Genomic DNA, 22,786 nt, shown 5'->3' with positions numbered 1-22,786 from the left:
TTTAAGGTAATGAGAATGAGAATGGCAGAACTTATCCTAGACCTTTAGAGATGACAAAGAACCATCGAACAAAGAACCATTCATCTTGGGTAGAGTAGCCAAATTGTAGTGTCATAAAATTACTATTGTCATATAAAAATGAAGGCTTGGATTATGTAACTCTAACCCCATGTTAACCAACTGTGCACTTGCAGACACACAGAGCAACCTAATCTTCTGGAACTATATATATCCTCAGAAGTACAGACCCCTTGCACCTTGGAAGTACAGATTCATCCAGTATAGAACTCCAGAACGAGAAAATCCGTTAGTGATTATCCAGCACAATCCCTTTATTCTTCAAATGAGGAAACTGAAGATCAGAGAGAAGTGATTGGTGGTTTAGATGGTTAAGTGGAGAGAGCTCAAGACAGCTCGCTACCTATGTGTTTAAGTCACTTAAACATCCTGTGCCTCAGTTTCCTCATCTGTAAATAGCATCTCTCTCTCTCAGAGTTATTAGGAGAAGTGATGTGAAACTCCCATAAAAACTGGTCCACCCCTCTGGGTCACATATTGACTTAACTTTAAAATGTAATGTTCCCTATTTTTATTATATTTTTATTTGGTTAAATATTTTCCAATGACATTTTAATCTGGTTTGGGCTTTACTCAGGAATGCTATGTTTGATGCCTTTGATTATGAGAATCAAGTGAGTTAACATGTACTAAGCTTTGCAAACCTTAACGCACCATATAAATTTAAGTTATTGTTGCTGTTGCTGTTAGTCCAACTTCATTCTGGTAGATTATGACTTTGGGATTGGTAAATGGCAGAGCCTGGACTAAAACTCAGCTCTCCTGACTCCCTCTGTTCTGTTAACAATCTCCACAGAAGTGCTTGTTGCTTCTTATATGGATTCTACATAAATAAGTTTAAAGTGATCCTTCCCGGATTGCCATTTCTTGGTCTCTAGATAGGTTATGCTCTTACTTACATGGGTGAAGGAATTGGGACACAGGTTCTGGAGATTTTCTGCCAAGTGGATAGAATCATGAACAAACCAAGTATTCGCCACCACAACAATGTTCACGGTGGTCATGGCTCGGTGGCCCGAGGCCTGGTCTCCTAGGTCTTTTACCTGCACCAGCAACTGGTAGTTGCTCACAATAGTAGGATCAAGCTCAGAGCTTCCTACAAGATACAGAAGAAAGATGTCATTATTTGTAGGTTGGAGTGGAGGCAAATCCACTAGAAACTCACAACCTCTGTCTGGGGCCTGGTATCAGGACAGATTAGAATGTACAAATTCTACTGGGGAGGAATTGTGATATGGAGGGATCAGAAAATAGCTAGGTGAGCTATAAGCTCTTTGGGTAAATGCAGATGATTAGATGGATGGATGAAGAGATGGATACAGGAATGGTGGATGGATGGATGAATAGACAGATCTCTGCATATGTGAGTATTCGGATGAATGAATGGATGAGTGTAGATGGAAGCAATCAGGAAAGTTATTTGGTCTAAGACAGGAGTTAGATTTGGGACCTAAAGAGGAGAACAAATTTCCTCAGAGCCATAAATACTAGAGAGATTTGTCGCCTTAATGATATAATTCTAGGATTGTAGCGTTCTAGGATAGTAGATTTAGAACAGCCAAGGTCCTCAAAGACCATTTAAACCAAACCCCTATTTTGTAGATGAGGAAAATGAGACCCAAGGAAACTTAGTGGTTTGTGTTTCTTTCTTTTTTTTTTTTTTTTTAATGAGATTACCACCTGGGAAAGCATCTGTGCTTTCATGACTCTTAATGTTTGGATCAATTGGCTTATGAAATTATTGCTAATTGTAAAATTCACCATAAGGAGAAGGATGAAAGATAAGGGGGAATTATATACCCCTGGGATCAATACTTAGGAAGGAGCTCCTTTACTGCTACCATCCCATGGACCTGGAACCCCTTCCCTGAGAACAGTAAAGTTCAGAAATTGGCTTTTATGTTTCAACATTCTTCTCCAAGACCCTCCAAGGCCCAAGGCTTGGTTAAGGGACATGGGATCTACTTACCCTTCTCACTGAGGGCAAGGCCTCCCGTCCTGGCATCTAGGTGGAACATGTCCAGGGAAGGCTGGGCTGGAATCTGGCTCAGGATGTGGTAACGCAGGTCCGAGTGGGCTGTACCTGGTTCATCCCCATCTGTGGCGCTGAGATAGAGGAAGGGTATATCTGACCAGAGAAAAGGAGTTTGATGGTTGAATGATTGCTTAGAAGGACCACAACATTTCAATTTCCCTCCTGACATTTTTAAACATTCATCCCAAATTCCTCCACATGCTACTTCTCCCAAGTGCCATGGGTCATATTATTTAGAGTTTTCAAAGGACATTTGAAGTCATCTAGATCAACCCTTGTATTGGGTCACACAGCTCTTAAGTAGAAAAGTCAAGACTTGAAACTCAGGAATCCTGACTGCAAATCTAATCTACCTTCCATTGTACCATAATCCAGAGGAATGGCACAGACTTGCAGTCATGAAGAACTGAGTTCACATCCAGCCTCAGGTACTTCCTAGTTATGTGGCCTGAGTTAAGCCATTTAACTTATCTCAGCTTGTTTCATCATCTGTAAAATGGGGGCAGTAATAGCAATTACCTCATAGGATTGTGCTAAAGATCAGATGAAACAAAATGTATAAAGTCCTTTGCAAACTTTAAAGCATTATATAAATATTAGCTGTCTTCATAAGGGTCCTGGTTTTCCACGAGGACCATTCCTACCATCGACTTTATTTACTTACCCCTAACACACGCATGTTTCCCAACTTATTGACCCAGTTCTGATAATCATCAGTATTTCAAAGTCTCCCTCTGCATTTACTCCAATCCCTGCACATTTCTCCCTTCATCTTTAGACAAAGTAACAGACCCAGGGGGAAGAACTGATAACTGCTAGAGCTGTTACAATGGATGAACTGGAATATAAATATTGCCCATTATTCCCATCCTCTGATCCCCAAATCCTGTTGTCACTTACCAGCATAGGTACCCTGGCTCACAGTCCTTATGTATTCATCTTTGGTAAACTGAGGCATATTGTCATTCACATCCTTTACATGTACTATCAAGGGCTGTGGGCCCCAGAGGAGGCTTCCGTCTTCAGCAGTGATTGTTACCTGGGAGGTCATCATGGAAGCCAGGGGAAATGAATTAGTTCTCTGAAGGAGACGCCATATTTTGTTTATCAAACAGGTATCCAACATACACCTGGCAGAGAGATTGCCTTCCCAGTAGACAAAGAGCTGTCTCTCACTCAGCAATAACACTTCATATCCATAAGTCAACAACAAACATCCTTTTTTATTTTTTTGGTGTGAACTTTTTTTCATTTATTTAGTATTTTATTTTTCTCCAGTCATATGTAAAAACAATTTTTAACATTTGTTTTAAAAATTTTTGGGTTCCAGATGCTCTTTTGCTCCCTGTTAAACCCCTCTCATTGAGAAAGCAAACAGTTTGATATAGGTTATACATGTGTAGTTGTGCAAAACATTTCCATAAAAGTCATTAATAATGAGCATTCTTTAAGGATCTACTATGAACCAGGACCCTTTTTAAGCATTTTAAGATTTATAAAGTACTTTTCTCTCAACACAGTACATTTGTTAATATTCTTCTTTAAAAATATAAGAACCAAGGCTCAGAAAGGTTAGCAAGAGACTTGTTTGTGGTTACACCATTAGCTTGTGTAAGAGTTGAGATCCAAAACCACATCTAAGTGCAAGCCTGATGTTCTTGTCTGAGAGAGCTGGCTGTCCACAATATGAATTTAAGGTCAACTTTAAATTCAATTAATTAATTAAATTGAATTTACTTTAAAAAACCCAGGTCTTTCTAGTTCTCTGAGGGCCATAGGAATTGGCCAGTGGCTGATACCTGAAGGGTATACTGGGCCTGCTCTTCACGATCCAGGGGCCTGGTCACAAACAGGAAGCCAGAGTCAGATTCCACCCCAAAAAGACCTTCTGCAGCTTCATCACCAGTCACTCGGACCACAGCAGGACCTTCTGAATGCACAGGGGGCAAGTCCAACTGAGGGGGAGAGGCCAGAAGAACAGAGAAAGGTTAGGAGAGGAAGGAGAATGGAGGGGGAGATGTGACTGGGAGTAAGGATTGCTAAATATCCTGGATTTTGAAGAAGATGTGGGAGCTGGGGCCTGAAGGAGAGGTCTTGGTCAGGTAGGGTGGGTAGGGTTTATGAGCACTGCTCTACTTAGAAGGGCCTACCTTTGGTTCAGTGAGGAGGGAGATTGCAGGATGTCATGGTTCACAGTCCATGACACATGTATGTATGTTCTGGGGAGGTGGGGCAGCTTACTGGTTTATGATTTCAGGGCTGCTGAGAAGTTTCCCTTCCTCTAAATGTCTCAGCTCAATGATGCTTGAAATCCTACCTTCCTTAATTTGACTCATCCCCTATTAAAATGCAAAACTACCCCAACCCCTGCCCCCACTCCAACCACAAACACGTTAAATTGTTATACAAAACAAGACTATCACCCTCCCTCCTTCCCTCTCCACCTTTCCTCTGGTTCAAGGTCTATGGCAACAGGTCATGGTTACCTTCTTCAGGTACAAAGGAAAGTTTCCTGCATAATTTTCTGGAACTTCTACATGGAACTCACTGGTGACAGCTTCAGGTACAACCTGTGGGGGAAGATGTCCTGAACCCCAAGTTATTGTTTCCAAAAGGTTTAAAAAAAAAAAGATGATGACTTGGGGTTATAACGGGAAAGGAGTAACATAGCTGGGGTCAGAAGAGCTGGCCCATGTGGGATTGAACAGGGCAATCAAGTTAGGCAGACCCCAAGTCTCAACTTCTTCCCTTTACAAAGTAATAAAGGGGACTCTATTACCAGAGTGCCCTGGAGGGGCAGCAGGTATGCTAAAAGTATTTAAAGTCAGAAATCTGGAGTTTATCTCTGACATTTACTGCTGGAAGACCAGGAACGAGACATTTTGTCTCAGGGTCTTTCTTCATCTGAAAAATGGGAACAATTATCTTTGCACCATCCATCATGCAGGATTGCTGACAGTTCTTGGCAATTCTATCTCCACAATATCTTTCTCCACTCATGTAGTCTCTCCCCTAGAATGGGGCTTTTACGTGGGTCATTTCAGTAATATCTGATTTATCTTCACCTTATTTGGGGTTCTCTTGGCAAAGATACTGGAATGATTTGCTATTTCCTTCTCTAGGTCATTTTATAGGTGAGGGAACTGAGGCAAACTGGGTAAAGTGACTTGTTCAGGTCACTAGGACGACTAATGGCTTTGACTTGTATCCTATTTATCCTGCTTCTTTGTACACAGTTTGCATGTAGGAGCTCCTCCAGGACAGAGTCTATCTTTTGCCTTTGTTTTGTATTCCCAGTTTTTGGCATGCGTAGGTGCTTTATAAATGCTAACTGATTGTCTAACTTGTCAGTATCAAGATTTGATACTGCGATTGGCATTATCATTGATCCATAATGTTATACTACCTTTTGACAACACAAAAACAGGATCTTTGTAAATGTTTAATTAAATTGTGACCCTTAAAGTGCTTTAGGAAGGACAGATTATCAGTCTGTCTCAATATCACCATGACTTTGTAATCTGCCATTATCTCCAGCCTCTAAGGCTCTTTAAGGGATATTTTGAGGGGAACAATGGACCTCTGAGCCACGTGGCTATTAATCCCATCCCCAGTAAGGGTCAGCTCCAAGGTAGCCCCGTCCTGGATTCTTGCACACAAGGACATCTTCCCTGAGATGGGAGGCAGTGGGACTGGTCTCGAAGAGAACCAAAATGACATCCCTAGGTTAGAGAGAGAACTGGCTCTCCCACGTTCTTGTGAATTCCAATTCTGAATCATAGGGGTTAAAGCTGGAACGAACCATAGAGATTTCTTTATTTCATCAATACAGGGAACTCTTTATATAGAACTTTTCTCAACTAATGCACTGGGCAACTCATTTGTAACTTAGGATCTTAGAGAGCTGCAGGTCTCTGCGGTTCCCTCAGACTTACCCTGGGTCTCAGTTTGACCAAGCTCAGTTTTCAGTGTTTGCCCAACTCGCTCGAATAAGAAAAGTCAAACCTGAAGAGTTCTCCCATCTCCCTGAGGTCCGGGCTTTGGGGCAGCCATGGCCATTCCTGACCCCTCAGGGAGGACATCCCCCCTGGGCTGGACCTCAGGGGAAGCCGTGTCCAGCACTCACCTGGCCAATGAAAGAACAGAAGATGCCGAGCCAGATGGCAGCCATCCCTGCAGACCTTGCATTGGAGGAAAGGAGATGGGGTCTAAGATTGGGTCAGCTTAGCCTCCCTCCCAAAGCCAAGCCCACTAATAATCTCAGGCCCTAGTTCCCTTCCTTTCCCTCTCTCAGCTCTGCCTCCCTGGAGGTCTTCTCCTCTAAAATCCAGTTAAGGGAGGCAAGTACAATGGAAAGACGGACTCCAGAGTCTGAAGACTGAACTCTCTATTACTGGAGGGCGCCATCATCTTCCCAGTCCCTCAGGCTCCAATCTCAGTCATTGGTCAATGTGCATCTATTAAGCGCTTACTAGGTGCTCTTCTAAGCACTAGGGAGGCAACAGCAGGCAACAACAACAGTCTGATGGGGGAAACAACATGCCCCTCATCTATATGTATATAGATGTATGTGTGTATGTATATGAATATGGGGCAGCTAGGCGGCACAGTGGGTAGAGGACGGGGCCTGGAGTCAGCAAGACTCATCTTCTGAGTTCTAATCTGGCCCAAGACACCTACAAGTTGCTGACCCTGGGCAGGGAATGTCACCCTATTTGCCTCAATTTCCTCATCTGTCAGATGAGCTGGAAGAAAGAGCAAACACTCCAGAATCTCTGCCAAGAAAATCCCAAATAGAGGTCACAAAGACTTGGACACAACTTAAAAACTGTATATACATATATGTATCATATACCACACATACATAATACATGTATGCACGAAAGATGCACATTTTATATACATAGATCATACATTTGTGCACATATATATACAAACACACAGCGTAGCTGGGCAGTAATCTCTTGAGGGAGGGATTAGTAGAGTGTGTGTGTGTGTGTGTGTGTGTGTGTGTGTGTGTGTGTGTGTGTGTGTGAAAGAGAGAAATCAGAGAGCAAGAGAGAGAGGCAGACAAGGAGAGATAGAAAGATTGAGAGAGAGAGAGACAGGGAGACAGAGACAGAAAGAGAAAGAGACAGAGACAAAGAGAGACAAGGAGAGATAGAAACAGAGACAGACTGACAGATAACACATACAAACACAGACAGAAGAAAGAGAGAGAGAGACAGAGAGAAAGAGAGAGAGAGAAGAGAGAGAGGAGAGAGAAGAGAGAGAGGAGACAGAGAGAAGAGAGAGAAAGGAGAGAGAGAAAGAGAGAAGAGAAAAAGGAGAGAGAGAGAAGAGAGACAGAGAGAAGAGAGAGAGAAGAGAGAGAGAAGAGAGAGAGAGAAAAGAGAGAGAAGAGAGAGAGAGAAGAGAGGGAGAGAGAGAAAAGAGAGAGAAGAGAGACAGAGAGAAGAGAGGGAGAGAGAGAAAAGAGAGAGAAGAGAGACAGAGAGAAGAGAGGGAGAGAGAGAAAAGAGAGAGAAGAGAGACAGAGAGAAGAGAGGGAGAGAGAGAAAAGAGAGAGAAGAGAGACAGAGAGAAGAGAGGGAGAGAGAGAAAAGAGAGAGAAGAGAGACAGAGAGAAGAGAGGGAGAGAGAGAAGAGAGAGAAGAGAGAGACAGAGAGAGAGAGACAGAGAGAAAGAGAGAGAGACAGAGAGAGAGAGAGACACAGAGAGAGAGAGAGAGACAGAGAGAGAGAGACAGAGACAGAGAGAGAGAGAGAGACAGAGAGAGAGAGAGAGAAGAGAAAGGAGAGAGAGAGAAAGAGAGAAAGGAGAGAGAGAGAGAGAGAAAGAGAGAGAGAGAGAGAGAGAGAGAGAGAGAGAGAGAGAGAGAGAGAGAGAGAGAGAGAGAAGAGAGAAAGGAGAGAGAGAGAAAGAGAGAAAGGAGAGAGAGACACACACAGAGAGAGAGACAGAGACACAGAGAGAGAGAGACAGAACAGAGACTAAGAGAGAGAGAGAAAGAGAGAGAGAGAGAGAGAGAGAAAGAAAGAGGTGATTTAGAGTTGAGCTTTAAGACCATTAAAGGTGGAGATGAGGAAGTAGAGCATTCTGGGCCCAGACCAAGCATGATGGAGAGCTGAAGCCAGGGACATGGAGGTGGAGGTGCTGCTGGATTACAGAGTGAGAAGAGAAGAAGGCCATCCTTAACCCCTTCCTCTCTCCCCATACGCTCCATCTCTTGCTAGGTCTCCCTCACACCATCTCCATTTCCATTCAGGAAGCCACCACCATCCCATTCTCTCCAAGTGATTTTCTAATTAATCTCCTGCCTAAGTTCTCTCCCCATCCCAATCCAACCCGTGCTCAGCTGCCAGGAGGAATTTTTCTAAACTCTGCTGCACCCGTGTTGCCCCTGCCCTCCTTGCTCAGTGGATTCCCGTTGTTCCCAGTCTCTCTGGATCAGTCTAACGTACCCTGGCTTTGAAAGCCTTTCCTTCTCAGGCCCTTCCTACCTTCTACTTTCCAGCACTCCTACTTCCTCACTCCTTTCGCACACCCTGACATCCAGCATCACCAGCCTCCTGACAATGAGACAAGCAGGAGGCTCCATCACCTCCTAAGAGCCTTTGGCTGACAGGCATGCTGTACCCCTTCACCAGCACCTGTTAGCTTTCCTGCTAAGATTCAACTTCAAGCTCACCTTCTTTCCCAATCCCTTCAGTTGCCACTGGCTTCTCCTTTGGGATTGCCTTCCATTTATTCTGTAATCTATTTTTAAATTATTTTAATTCTGTGAACCCTATTGGAAGTATACTCCTTGAGAACAGGACAGGTAAGAGGCACAATGGATGGGCCCTGCACCTAGAGACAGGAAGATCTGAATTCAAAGACGACCTCAGACATTAATGAGCTGTGTGAACCTCAGTCACTTAAACTGTTTTCTGAAGTCTGGTTTTCTGAACTGTGAAATGGATATAGTAATAGCACCCACCTCCCAGTGTTGTTGTAGGATCAAATGAGTACTTTGCATATAATAAGTGTTTAATATATGCTTCTTCCCTCCCTTTTTAAAACTTTGTATCTACAGAGCATGGCTTAGCACTTGGCACAAAGTAAGTGCTTGGCAAATGTTTGATGACTGACTAACCAAGGTTTGAATCCTACTTGGGAAGCTTTTCACTTAAATGATCTTTGGAAAATCAGTTGAATCCCCTCAGCCTCAGTTTCCTCATCTGCAAAATGGAAGGTTGTTCTAGCTTGGTACCTTCCAGCTCTAGACCTATGAACCAAAGGTCACAAAATGGTAGGACATCAGAGAGATAAGGGACCTAATAGATCACCTAGCTTACCCTTAGCTCCTTTCTTCTCTCTCTCCTTCCCTCCCTCCTTCCTTCTCCTTCTCCCCCCCTCTCTGTTTCTCTGTCTTTCTGTCTCTGTCTCTATCTCTTTCTCTCCCTGTGTGTGTGTCTATCTGTCTGTCCTCCTTGACAAGTGGTCAGCCAGCCTCTGCTGGAGGACTCTTAAAGGTGGGGAACCTGCCATCTCCTGAATCAGTCCCTTCTATTGCTTGGCAGTAGAAGTCGTTCCCAATATCCAGCCCAAATTAAACCTGCCCCTGGGCCACTTTGACCCCTTGTTCCTAGTTCTGCATTCGGGAGCCAAGCAGAAAAGAAAAGCCCTGATTTACATGGCAGCCCTGTACTTGTCTTCTCACTCTCCTCCTCCTCTACAAATTGGATGTCTCAGTTGCCTCAACAGGATCTTGGTACAGTTTGATTCAGAATTCCTACATCTCAGTCACTATACTCTGAACCTGTTAAGCATGTTAATGTTCTTCCTAAAATGTAATGATCAGAATGGATAAGCATTCCTAAAAATTCCTGGTCCGAAGACTAGACTCAAGGACAGAGGAATTGAAAGATACCTAAGAGCAATGGTCTTTAAAATGAGGGCTGGACCCTACCCCAGCTCAGTAGGCCACGAGCATCATCCCAAGAGAATTATGGCATTGTTTCAAGGAGTAATCAGTCAGATTGTGGAAAGATGGGGGCACATCTCTCAGTGATGGCCAGTTTCAGGTCTCATCCCACTGACCAATACAACTTAATCACTTTCTTCATCTATTAACAAGAAACATTCTTCCTCTGTTCCCAGGCCTACAGCTGGGTCCTCTCTCCTTCCCTTCTACTAGCCTCTGTTCCCTCTAGGTGGTTATAATCTAACCTCAATCCAAGTAACTGTAGCAAAGTCTCCCCTTCCCCAAAGACCACTTGCAGTCTGGCCCTCAAAACCACATCCTAGTTGTATCAAGTGCCCTGAGAGGGTGCATTCTGTGGTACAGGACAGTGTCTGGTAAAGTGCTGCCCTTCTGACTGATTTTTGGTGGGATAGAGTGAATTGTATGGGACAAGCCAACATGAATTAGTCGGGATCTGAACTGACAACTCCATTGTATCATTTTTCCTCCTCAAATCCACTTCTCTTCTAAATTTCCTCTATTTCAGTCAAGAACAGCGCTATCCTTTCAGAATCCCAGGTTCTCCACCTCCCTCTTATTCCTGTGTCTTCACTTAAATGAGAATTTGTTTTCCAACATTACCAATGATCTTTTCATTACCATGCAATGGCTTTTTTCTCAGTTTCATCTTTCTTGCCCTTTTTTGCACCCTTTGACACTGTTCATCATCTTTTGCTCTTGCTTACTTTCTCTTCTCAAGTCACAATGTCAATATGTCACATAAAAATTCTCGGATCTGCTCTCCTTAAAAACTTGGAGACAGAGTTTTCTCCTGTGTTAAAATCCTTCCAAGTGGAGAAAGTTTCAAAATAAACCCATTTGTTAAAAAATATGAAAATGCAGAACCATCTGATTAATTTGGAAGAACAACTGATTTGAACGGTGGAAATTTATGAGCCAAATGTCTGCAAAATAACTTTGTATGGTTGGTGGATAGAAAACAATTTAGTGAGATAGGTCAATAAAGACTTTTTTTTTTTTAATTTGGAGATGTGTATCTTTGTAAGGCATTGTTTTCGACTGCAAAAAACAAAACAAAACAAAACAAAACAAAACAAAAACATGAAAGCCAAGCACTGAAATGCACTGAATTTATAAAACCAAACTTTGACATCACTACTATCCCAACATTAAACCCAAATGAGCAAAAACAGTGAAACATTTACTCTCACTAAATTTGCTCTCACTAAAATATCTGCAAATTGCTACAAATAACATTTTGGTGAAAGCAAAATGTTTCTGTACCAGCAACAAATAAAATATTCTTTTGAAAATATGACCTCTTAGGGGCATCTTGGCACAGTGGATAGAGCACCAGCCCTGAAGTCAGGAGGAGCTGAATTCAAATTTGGCCTTGACACTTAACACTTCCTAGCTGTGTGATCCTGGTCGAGTCATTTAACTCTAATTGCCTCAGCAAAAACATAAAAAAAATTCTACACAGAAAATATGACCTCTTTATCTGGTCCTTTAAAATTTTTCTATTTTTGTATTTATATTGCATGTAATCATTAATATAGTGGATACTTGGATGCAATATATAAATAAGAAAATACATACATATTGGGGGTACATAATCAAATACTTTCTATTGACAGATGTGCACAATTTAAAAAATTGGAGATCATGCCTTAGATACCATTTCTCTGTTAAAAAAAAAAAAACAGATGAAAAAACCGAAGCTCAGGGGGTTTAAATCTCTCAGAATAGCCCTTCTCTTTGTTGTTTCCCACTGACCAAACCTCACTGGATTCAATGACTTTAGAAAATAGTCTATTCAATCCAGGCACCATGTCCGGAGAGTTCCCAGGACAGCGTCACTGTGTAAGGGGTGAAGGGAAGTAGTGGTGAATGGGACCATGTTTGCTTGCAACCCTAGGGAGACCCTCAGCACCGAATGACTTCCCGTTGAAAAATGTGAGAATTAACCATGACCCATAAATAGATCCAGCTACTACTCCAGCTGGGTTTTCTCCTGAGGATATGCAAGATCCCAGAGCTCAGTGGTCAGTAATTATCTCCAAATGGGAAAATCATAGAATCTTGGAACTTAGACCTGGAAGGGGCCTTAGAGATTCTCTATAGGGGTACTCTGTGGTAACCTGGATCCCCTTGGCAGTCTGTGAATCTCTTCTCAGGATAAAGTTCTGAAATAGTTGAAGGAGGGGACAGCTAGATGGTATAGTAGATAGAGCGCCGGCTCTGAGGTTAGGAGGACCTGAGTTCAAATCTGCCCTTAAACACTTAATACTTCCTATCTGTGTGACCCTGGGCAAGTCACTTAACCCCAATTGCCTCAGCCAAAAAAAATAGTTGAAGGAAATTCTTCATTTCAGTTAGAGATTATTAAAAATAAGATGTATGTTTTCCATATTTAAATTCAGACCTCCTGAAATCTGTCCATGGACCCCCTCAAGGGAAGACAGTCCAAGGATCTCAGATTAAGAACCTCTGATCTAATTCAACACCCTCAAATTACTGAAGAAGAAACTGAGACACAGAACAATAAATCGATTTGCTCAAAGTAGTCATGACTCAAGGCCAATCTGGCCTCCTCCTTCTTCCTCACTTACTCTATTTAATTAGCTGTTGAGTTCTGACGCTTCTACCTCAGCAATATCTCACCCCTGTGCCCTCTTCTCTAAGTCACCATTGCCCAATCCATCATGATGGGAGCCTCATAATGGTATCTGTGCCCATTTCTGTATCTATCTTTCTACTGAATAGCCTTGATAACTTCACTCCTCTACTCAAATATCTTTCATGATGTCCTATTGCTCACCTGAATAAGCTTGGTATCCATGCTGGTTCTAGTTTCCCATTCCACCTTTATCTCACACCCTTTGCCAATATATAAGGCCACTCATAGGATCACAGTTTTAACTAGGAATTTTTGTACTTAAACAAGGAAAGGGTCACGGCTGGGGGAGAGTTGGGAATGGCAGAGAAAAACTTATCTAGGTGTAGTTTCTAAGGGAAGAAATCTCCCCAACAACAGCAGGAGGTTCCTATAATATCAGAATATTGACAGCCAACTGAGGGACAGAAAGTGATGGGATCAGTGGTGCTACCTGGGAAAAGAAAGCTCCAGATTATACTGTGAGTATCCTCTAATTTTTGGCATTTTGATGCAAAGCCTCATCCTAGTGAAAGCTTTACATAGGATCATAGACTTAGAATTGGAATGAACCTAAGAGATTCATCTAATCTAACCCCTTCTTTTACAGAGAAGTAAACTGAGAACCCCAAAGTGAAAATTACCCACCAAAAGCAAATATATAACAGAGCTGAGGTCAAACTTAGTTTTCTGACTTTAAATTCATTGTTTGATGTCTTATACTCCTTTATTTCACTTAAATTTACTTCTATTTGATTTATAGTATTATAGGATTCCAAGATGAAAGAAACTTTAGAAAGTCTTCATTTTAGAAGAAAAGGAAACTGAAGGCCAGGTGACAAAATGGATAGTCGTGGGCTTGAAGTTAGGAAGCCCCCAGTTCAAATCCTGGTATCAGATACTTCTTCAATCTCACTCAGCCTCATTTTCCCCAGCTGTATAATGAAGGCATTGCATCTGATACCTTACGAGAGCCCTCACAACTATGAAATGTAATCTTAGGACCTTGCTCAAGGTCACCCTTAATAGAATCCAAGGGACGACTATATGGAAGGTACTGATTTTAGGGGTTGTTTCTTTAACCCTATCTCTCAATAGGAACTCATTCCTCCACCTCCTCCTCTGGCACTTCACTTTACCCCTTGCTTAGCACAGGTATCATGCCCCCCAATCAGCTTAAGAGCTTCTTGGGGACAGACACTGTATTCTCCATCTTGGTCTTTCCCAGAAGGCTTTGCAAAAAATAGTTTCTTGTTAAATGTTTTTAGTAGTTGTTGTTGAAATATAAAACATGCTCCAAAGTCAAGTCAAATCCCTGCGCATTTATTAAGTGCTCATTGGTTTGTTGTTTGTCCTTCCTTCCAGAAGAAGACAGTGACATCAGGGAGATTTTGCCATAACTTGCAAGTGAATTGGATTTAAGTGAGGGAACAAAATTAAGTGAGTCAGGGCAGCTAGATGGTGCAGTGGATAGAGCAACAGCCCTGAAGTCAGGAGGATCTGAGTTCAAATGTGGCCTCAGACACTTAACACTTGCTTGATGTGTAACCCTGGGCAAGCCACTTATCCCCAATTAAAAATGCTCGTCCCAGACACTGCTAATGGCTAGCTGGTCAGCCCAGATTGTAAACTTGTCTCACTTTAAAAAGTGAGAACAAAACCAAGGAAATCTTCACACACAGGGGAAAGGAAGCAGCATAGAGGTAACAGAAAGATAACTAACTGGGTTTGAAATAAAAAGATCTGAATTCAAATCCAGACACTTAACTATCTGTGTGACCTTGAACAAATTATTTCCCTTCCCTGAACCTTAAAAATTCGCTCCTCTGTCAAATGAGGGAGTTCAACTATTTATTTCTAAGTTCTCTATAACTTTAAATTCTTTGAACAAACCTCTAGAATTGCAATCAAAAAGTGGATTCCAGAACCTTGTGTTAGAACAACCTTTCATTGCCGGTGTACTCTCACTGACTCCCAGCCTTCCCTAAGCTACTTTGTCTTCTTCAAAGAATGGTCAGAAAATGACAGACCCTCCCTATAATCTATTCTTCCTCTCCTGTCACCATCAGGATGCTAGAAGGGCTGGTAAGTTCAGTGGGGTCTATTCCCCTTTCAGTACCCTCCAGGAACCAGCCCAGAACCACAAAGGATACAATCTAAATCCAAAGCCTCAGTTTTCGTTCAATTTAATTTAACAAGAATTTGTGGACCAAAGTTTGAGATTGGAGCTCTTGGGAATGGTGATTATGTCTAATCCTGGGAACCAGCTGCAAAGCCCCCAGTCTTAGCCCTCTTCCCTGATCTCCATTACCTCTGCCCCTCCCTAGTGACAGCCCTCTCCCTAACCTCTTCTCCCTTTTTATTCTGTCCTTCAATGTTCCCCCTTGACTTCTATATCTCTCGCCAAGCCTCAGCGCCTCCCCAGTGCTCTCTCCAAGCCCCCTCTCCTGCACTTTGTTTCTTCATTCTCTTCCTCTCTTCCTAACCTCTTCCCTTCCTTGCCTTATGTCCCCTCCCTGGCACTCATTTGCCCCCCAATTTCTGCTCCGCCGAGTTCAGTGTTAGATTTCATCCCCATTTTTGCCACAGACACTCTTACCTACTATTGCCTTCCCTTGAGAGAGATTCCCAGGCTGGTCCTTCTCCAGGGAGGCTCTGGGAGAGCTACACGGACAGGAGGCTCACTCGGGGTAGTGTCCGAGTGCCTCAGTCCAGGAAAACTGTTCACCTCCTGCTGGGCCTGAAGGACAGAGGCCTGACTCACCAGAGCTTGCCCCTAACTGTTCATTAGTTACTGATTGACTTTCTAATTAAGAAAAGTCCCAATGACTAACTCAGGAGAGCCACTGACAGATTACCAACCGTGTGACTGGGAGCTGGGTTTTTGGGTTGGGTTTTTTCCAGATGGGTGGCACTGGCAGGTAAGGGATAGGGGCACAGAATATCAAGGGACAAGGAAGGGGTCAGCCCCAAGCGTAGCCTGGAGGCAAGCTTACTGGGGCGTATTAGGGACCTTCCGTCAGATTGGCCTAACTGGGGGTATTGAGGCACATTAGAAATGATACAAGCAAAGTCAGAAGGTCAAGTTCAAGTTCACTTATTTACACTGCAATTTCCAGCAAGTCCCTTTTCTTCTCTGTGACTCAGTTTCCACATCTATAAAACTGGACCATTGACATTGGACCCAGGAATTCTTAACCTGGGGTCTGTGATGTTTTGATGACTTTTTTTCAATATAAATGGTTTCCTTTGCAATTCTCTGGGATTAATTTAATGATTTAATAATGCAGTTATAAGAAGGGGTCCCCTAGGCTTTTCCCAGACTGCCACCAAAAATCCAGGACACAAGCACAGTTAAGTAACCTCTGGTGGATGAGCTCTGAGCTTTTCTCCATCCTAGATATTCTGTGTTCTAATGTTCTTTGTTCTAAGAATGGAGAACCTCCCAGATCTAATAACCTGTGAATCCTATTCCTCCTCCCCTGCTCCACTGGATGATATCAGGTGTATCCAGGACATGTGGTGCGGTCAAAAGCACACTGGTTCTGATTTAGAGGATCTAAACTCAATTTTCATAACCATTGCTAAGGTTTGCAAAATGTTTTCTATACATTGCGTTATCCCAAATGTTCCCATCTGTAATATGGGTTTCCCTTTTGGGGGAGAGTAGGAGAAATGGGTAAAATTCACACAATTTTTTGCAGGTCCCCAATTTCCTCATATCCTATAACCTTGCATAGCCTGAAATTGACCTATCTTCTCCGATAAGGATTCGGATAATTTGGGGATTCTTTACCCATGATCTCTTCCTGTTGTTCTAGAGTGTCCTGGACAGGTCTTTCTTCTGGGACAAGTAGAGGGTTTGGACTACCACTGCTAGCAGTAAAAAATGACTTCAGTAATCGTGGAGCTGGATTGAAAAAAGGTAGAAGGAGAAGCAGCATTTATTAAGCTCCTACTATATGCTGAGTTAAACGCTTTATAAATATCTCATTGGTTCTTCCTAACAATCCTGGAAGGTAGGGACTATTGTTATCCTCATTTTATAATTGGAGAAACCAAGGCAAATAACATAATAAATAAATAAATGGCTTGCTCAAGGTTACATAGCAAGGAAATATTTGAATTGGGATTTGAACTTGGATTTTCCATGACTTACCCACTGCACTACCTGGCTGCTTTCCCACGGAATCAGGGAAAACAGGTTCAAATCCCAGCTTTGGGGGATTTCTGAGTAAATCCCTATGTTGTGGATTTCTGGGGAAATCATTTCATTTTGCCATAACTTGATTTTCCTCACCTAAAAACTGGGGATGATAATACCTGTGCTAGCTACCTTACAGAATTGTGGTGAGGAAAATGCTTTAAAAAACTAGAAGAAATATGAGTTGTTATTCACAGCTCCCCAGGCACTGAGATTGGGTAGGTTTAGCTTGACCACAAGCTCTTTTGGCACTGGTCCCTGAGTCCAGGGGCTCGGGGGCTCTGGTTTTGGCTGTCTCCTGTCCTGGGAAAGGGTTCACAGGGTAGAATTCCCTAAGGACTTTCCACTGCTCAGTCTTGGCTCTGTCATCCACCCCATTTCTTGGTTCTCTGAGTTTACACGGCATCCCACCCCCCACCTCCCTCCCCTTTTACACAATTATGAATTCAGCTGGAACAAAGAGATAACCAGGAGATAATGTCTGACCATGGCTGGATGGAGCTAGGTAGCTGAGAGGGAGGAGGGAAACAGAATAGAACTCCATTTGAGAGCTGCTGAAGGTGACAGAGACATGGAGATATAACCCCCTTCTTCTACCCTTCCTGACCCTTCCCCCCACCCTTCCCCCTCCATCTCTAGAAGGAAAATATTTCATCCACATTTCTCTACTGAGTAACAGTCCAGTAGGGCAATCCCAGCAGGCAACAGTCCTTTTTTCTCCTCCCCTAGTTTTTAATGCGGTTATCCATGACTATTCAACAGTATTCCCTGGGAAGAGAGGGAAGGATTGGGAGTCAGGAAGAATCTGGCTGGGATTGTTGGATAAGAGAGGGCTCTGAGGAGGTTAGAAATATCTTTGTGCATGGGAAAGACTGTTACAGGAACATTTTAATGAAAACCGAACACCCTGAAACCCTGGGGACTGGCAGGGTACTTAAGGCACTGATGTCACTAATTCAATATTTGACCTTGGACATACATCTCGTTTCCTTTTTCTTGGATCTCAATTTCCTTGTCTATAAAATGGGAAATAAAACTAAACGATCTCTTAAGAATTTTACTAGTTCTGACATTCTGTGTTCTAACACGCTATGTCTTAGGATTTCTAGAGGTAGCTGGGGGGCAAAGGACAAAACAACAATAACAGTCTTTGGTGCAGTAGCTTGTGCTGGGGCTGGTATCAGGAATACCTAAGTTAAAATTCAGTCTCCATTGTTTAGCTAGCTGTGTGACTCTGACCTCAATTTCCTCATCTCTAAACATGAGGGATGATAATGGCATTCACTTCCAAGGGTTGTTGTGAGGGTCAAATGCGATAAAATTTGTAAGTCAGTGCCTGGAATATAGTTGTCATCCCATAAATGCTAATTTCCTTCTAGCTCTGACGTCCCATGCTTTCAGATCCCCTCCAACTCTAACATTCCATTCTAAGAGCCACCCCTTCTCCTTTGGCCATTCTAATCTGGGACTGAATCTAAGGGTGATACGGTAGAAAAGAACCCTGATTTCAATTCAGAGAACCTGAGGCTGTGTTTTAACTCCTCCCCTTACTACCCATGTGACTTTGGGTAAATCAAAGTATGTGTGGGGGTGCTAGCTGTAAAATCAGGTAGCTGACATCTAAGACTCCTTCCATCTCTCAACAGATGATCCTGGGATCCTCTGACATGGCAGAGAGTGTCCAAATCCAATGTATATGGCAAATCCCTTACAGCAAGGTCCTACCTAAACCTTGTACTGTGAGCAAAGTAGGAACACCATGAGGGACTGGAACCTTGTCTGTGACCTTGAACCTGACCACACTGAGAAAGCTTCACTGGAACATGGTTCAGGAAACTCCTGGTCTCCCCTGTCCGCCCTTGGCCCAAAGTCTCCTGGGAAGGATGGAGTAGGCAATGGCTGGGTCCCCATGCTGAGAGGGAACAGACCCAGAGATCTCCACTTTAGAGGGCTGGGGTTTGCAGCACCTATATAACAACTGAGTTGGGGGATTTGTGGCATTGAGATGAGCAGAGTCAGGCTGGACCAAGATTTTTGACCTTGAAACAGGGAAAAGCAAGAGAAAATGTTCTCCAGGAAAAGAGATTATCCTTTGAAAAAGTTCGGAAGCTCATTTCATAAGACATCAACTACCCAAGCTGGAACAGATTAGAGACAGAAGCTACCCTTGTTTTCCAGATAGGAAATAACACACATTAAAATTTACAAAGCACTTTCCTTACAAATCTATGAAACTGGAAGAGCAAAGAGCATTGTCCCCATTTTACAGAGAAAGAAAATTAGTGATAATAACTAACATATAAAAATAGCTGGCATTTATATGTACTTTCAAGTTTTCAAGTGCTTTGAAAATATTATTATCTCTTTTGATATTCATGACAACTCTGGGAGTAAATGCTATTATTACCCCATTTTAATTTCTATTTCACCTTCTGGTTCTAGAATATCAGGACAGTTTCTCTTGATGATTTCTTAAAAGATGATGTCCAAGCTCTTTTTTTGGTAGACCAATAATTTTTAAATTACCTCTCCTGAATCTATTTTTCAGGTCAGTTGTTTTTCCAGTGAGATAGTTCATATTTTTTTTCTCTTTTTTCCTTCCCTCCTTCCTTCCTTCCTTCCTTCCTTCCTTCCTTCCTTCCTTCCTTCCTTCCTTCCTTTCTTTCTTTCTTTCTTTCTTTCTTTCTTTCTTTCTTTCTTTCTTTCTTTCTTTCTTTCTTTCTTCTTCTTCCTTCCTTCCTTCCTTCCTTCCTTCTTTCTTTCTTCTTTCTTTCTTTCTTTCTTTCTTTCTTTCTTTCTTTCTTTCTTTCTTTCTTTCTTCTTTCTTTCTTTCTTTCTTTCTTTCTTTCTTCCTCTTTCTTTCTTTCTCTTCTTTCTCTTTCTTTCTTTCTTTCTTTCTTTCTTTCTTTCTTTCTTTCTTTCTTTCTTTCTTTCTTTCTTTCTTTCTTTCTTTCTTTCCTTCTTTCCTTCTTTCTTTCTTTCTTTCTTTCTTTCTTTCTTTCTTTCTTTCTTTCTTTCTTTCTTTCTTTCTTTCTTTCTTTCTTTCTTTCTTTCTTTCTTTCTTTCTTTCTTTCTTTCTTTCTTTCTTTCTTTCTTTCTTCTTTCTTTCTTTCTTTCTTTCTTTCTTTCTTTCTTTCTTTCTTCCTTCCTTCCTTCCTTCCTTCCTTCCTTCCTTCCTTCCTTCCTTCCTTTCTTTCTTTTCTTTTTTTGCTTTTATTACCTCCATTTTAGAGAAGAGGAAACCAAGGCATGCTAGCTAGGTCACATAGCTAGGAAGTGTCTGAAAGCAATATCTGAACTCAGGTCTTCTTGGCAGCAGGTCTGGTGCTCTATCCATTGACACCCAGGTGTCTTTCAAAAATTTTGAAGCACTTTTCATGCATACTTCATTTGATCCTCATAAACAACTTCCCAAGGTACAGCAGATAGCATTGTATTACTCCCATTTTACAGGTGAGGAAACTGAGGCTGAATGAGGTCAAGTGACTAGCCCATGGTCACACAACTAGAAGAATAAAAGATAGGATTTGAACTCAGACCTTGGCTTCAAGTCCAGCATTCTATTCACAATGCCAGGATGTTGATAAAATATGGATATTTCAAGAACTACCGGAAAGTTAAGCTAGATACTTAGCATAATGACACCTGACTCAAGATCTAATGCTTTCCTCTCTATACTCAGTCCATGGAGGCAACATGGAGTCATGGTTCTGAGCCAACCAATCATCCAGATACCAAAGTCCAACAGTTCAGGAATCTTGCAGTTTTCTCTGTTGGCTCACATGGAAGCTCCAACCTACCCCACCCCACAGAGCCTTCTCATTTCTTGTCAGGAAACAATGGGTTTAATAATCAAATCAATATTACTATGGTTACCAGAAAGAACACAATAATTTAGCCCAATGGCTCCCTTCACAATCCCTGGAACTACCTAGACCAAAGTTCCCTTCCCTGGTGACTCCTCATTATTTGTTGTGTCCTCTAGCAGAATGTTAGTTCCTTGAGGATGGAAACTTTCTCACTTGTAGATTCACTTGGCCTAGAAACTTTCCCTCACCTGTTGGTCAATATTCTCACACATTAAATGGGAGAGATGAATCCACTTCCTAAATACCTCATACAGTGATTGTGAGAAGCAAAGACACAACAGATTTACAAGTGTTTAGAAAAGATAAAAACCCTTTAGAAACATCATTACTGTTACATTCAGAGTCTGAAGCATGTCTGAATGATTATTATTCTCTTCTCATTCTATCTGTGTACTTCCTCTCCACCCCCATCCCACTCCCCAACTAGATTGTAAGCATCCTAGAGGTAGAGACCCTTATCTTTTCTTTTTGTCTTCTCACGGGATAGGACAGGAACCAGGAGGGAATGGTTGGATAGAGGTAAGGTTGTTGTTCATCCTTTGTTCTCAAACAGTACCAATGACATCAGGAGGGTGATGTCTTCACTTGCAAGTGAACTGCACTTAAGTGAAACAGGACTGGACAAAATCATCACTCTCACTTTCATAGAAGTAGGAAAGAAGAGAGGGAGGGATTAAAAATAGGCAATATGAAAACAATAATGGCCTTGATGACAAGAAGTCCTGAGTGTGAATCTTTGCTCTCCTATTTAATAATTGTGGTAGAGTGAGCAAGTCTCTCTTTCTGTCTGAGACTCAGTCCCTTCATCTGCAAAATGGGGATAACTCCTATAGCAGGGCTTCTTAATTTTTTTCTACTTGAAACCCTTTTTCATCTGAGAAATTTTTTCCCCAATGATTTGAGGGTGGGCTCCTTCATAACATGATAGCTAATAGATAATAAAAATACTATATATATATACATACATATATATGTGTGTATATCTATCTATCTATCTATCTATCTATCTATCTATCTATCTATCTATCTAAAGAGAGAGAGAGAGCCAATAACAGATATAAAATAAGATTGTATTTGCTTGCTGTTTTGTCAATTATCTTTTCTTCTCCATAATTTATGGCTCATTATGATGAAGAAATCATTTGCACCCAGAGAGGGTACTGTGGAAACTGTGTGGACCATAACATAGTATTTTCACTTTTTTTGTTATTGTTTGCTTGCATTGGTTTTCTTTCTCATCTTTTCTTTTTTTGACTTGCTATTTCTTGTGCAGCATGATAATTGTGGGAATATATATATAGAAGAATTACACATGCTTAACATATATTGAATTACTTGTCATCTAGTAGAGGGGGTGGGAGAAGGGAGGGAAAAAATTTGGAACACAAGGTTTTGGAAGGGTGAATGTTGAAAATTATCCATGCATACATTTTGAAAATAAAAAGCTTTAATAAAAAAAGTAAAGAGAACCTAAAAAAAAAGAAGAAAATAACTTAGGATAAGTATTTAGGTGCAAGATAGCACAAAATGATGAACAAAAATCACCTGAGAAATTTTTATGTGACCCTGGATATATATGTACGTAAAATAGGAGGGCAGTTAGATGGCACAGTAGATAGAACACCAGTCCTGGAGTCAGGAGGACCTGAATTCAAATCCAGCCTTAGATACCTAACTAGCTGGCAAGTTACTTAACCCCAATTGCCTTGCCAAAATAATTAATTAATTAAATAAAATAGGTATGCAAATCAAATATTTACTGATAATAAGTCATAATTTTATGACTACCACATTCAGAACCTACATCACAGAACTATGAATGTACTTTCTTTTTACCTTAGCTTTATAGATTAAGATGCAACTCAAGTATCATCTTCTGTAAGAAAGCCTTTTCTGATCCTCCTCTATATTTAAGGGTAATGGACTTAAAGGGGTCCCTCACTGAGACTGACTGAGCTGCCTCCTTGCCCCCCC

General features: G+C 41.7%; 1 protein-coding gene across 2 annotated transcripts in view; it reads right to left on the bottom strand.

Annotated features, from left to right (window-relative positions):
• Positions 1 to 15,535, bottom strand: part of CDH16 (cadherin 16) — a 40,275-nt gene extending 24,740 nt beyond the window's left edge. The window contains exons 1-7 of one of the 2 annotated variants that reach the window (XM_074286528.1): positions 15,339 to 15,535; positions 6,240 to 6,294; positions 4,600 to 4,683; positions 3,913 to 4,068; positions 3,014 to 3,152; positions 2,048 to 2,206; positions 978 to 1,174 (exon numbers count right to left, since the gene is read on the bottom strand). In XM_074286528.1, coding sequence (XP_074142629.1) covers positions 978 to 1,174; positions 2,048 to 2,206; positions 3,014 to 3,152; positions 3,913 to 4,068; positions 4,600 to 4,683; positions 6,240 to 6,284 — 780 coding nt within the window. In that variant the 5' untranslated portion in view covers positions 6,285 to 6,294; positions 15,339 to 15,535. Of the gene's footprint in view, positions 1 to 977; positions 1,175 to 2,047; positions 2,207 to 3,013; positions 3,153 to 3,912; positions 4,069 to 4,599; positions 4,701 to 6,239; positions 6,295 to 15,338 lie in introns of both variants that reach the window. The other variant, XM_074286529.1, reaches the window with a different exon arrangement.
• Positions 15,536 to 22,786: the final 7,251 nt, after the last annotated feature.

The sequence above is a fragment of the Sminthopsis crassicaudata genome, chromosome 2 (genome assembly GCF_048593235.1).
Source record: "Sminthopsis crassicaudata isolate SCR6 chromosome 2, ASM4859323v1, whole genome shotgun sequence".
Lineage (NCBI taxonomy): Eukaryota > Metazoa > Chordata > Mammalia > Dasyuromorphia > Dasyuridae > Sminthopsis > Sminthopsis crassicaudata.
Note: the sequence above shows the minus strand (reverse complement) of the source record. Positions and strands in the feature narration are given on the sequence as shown.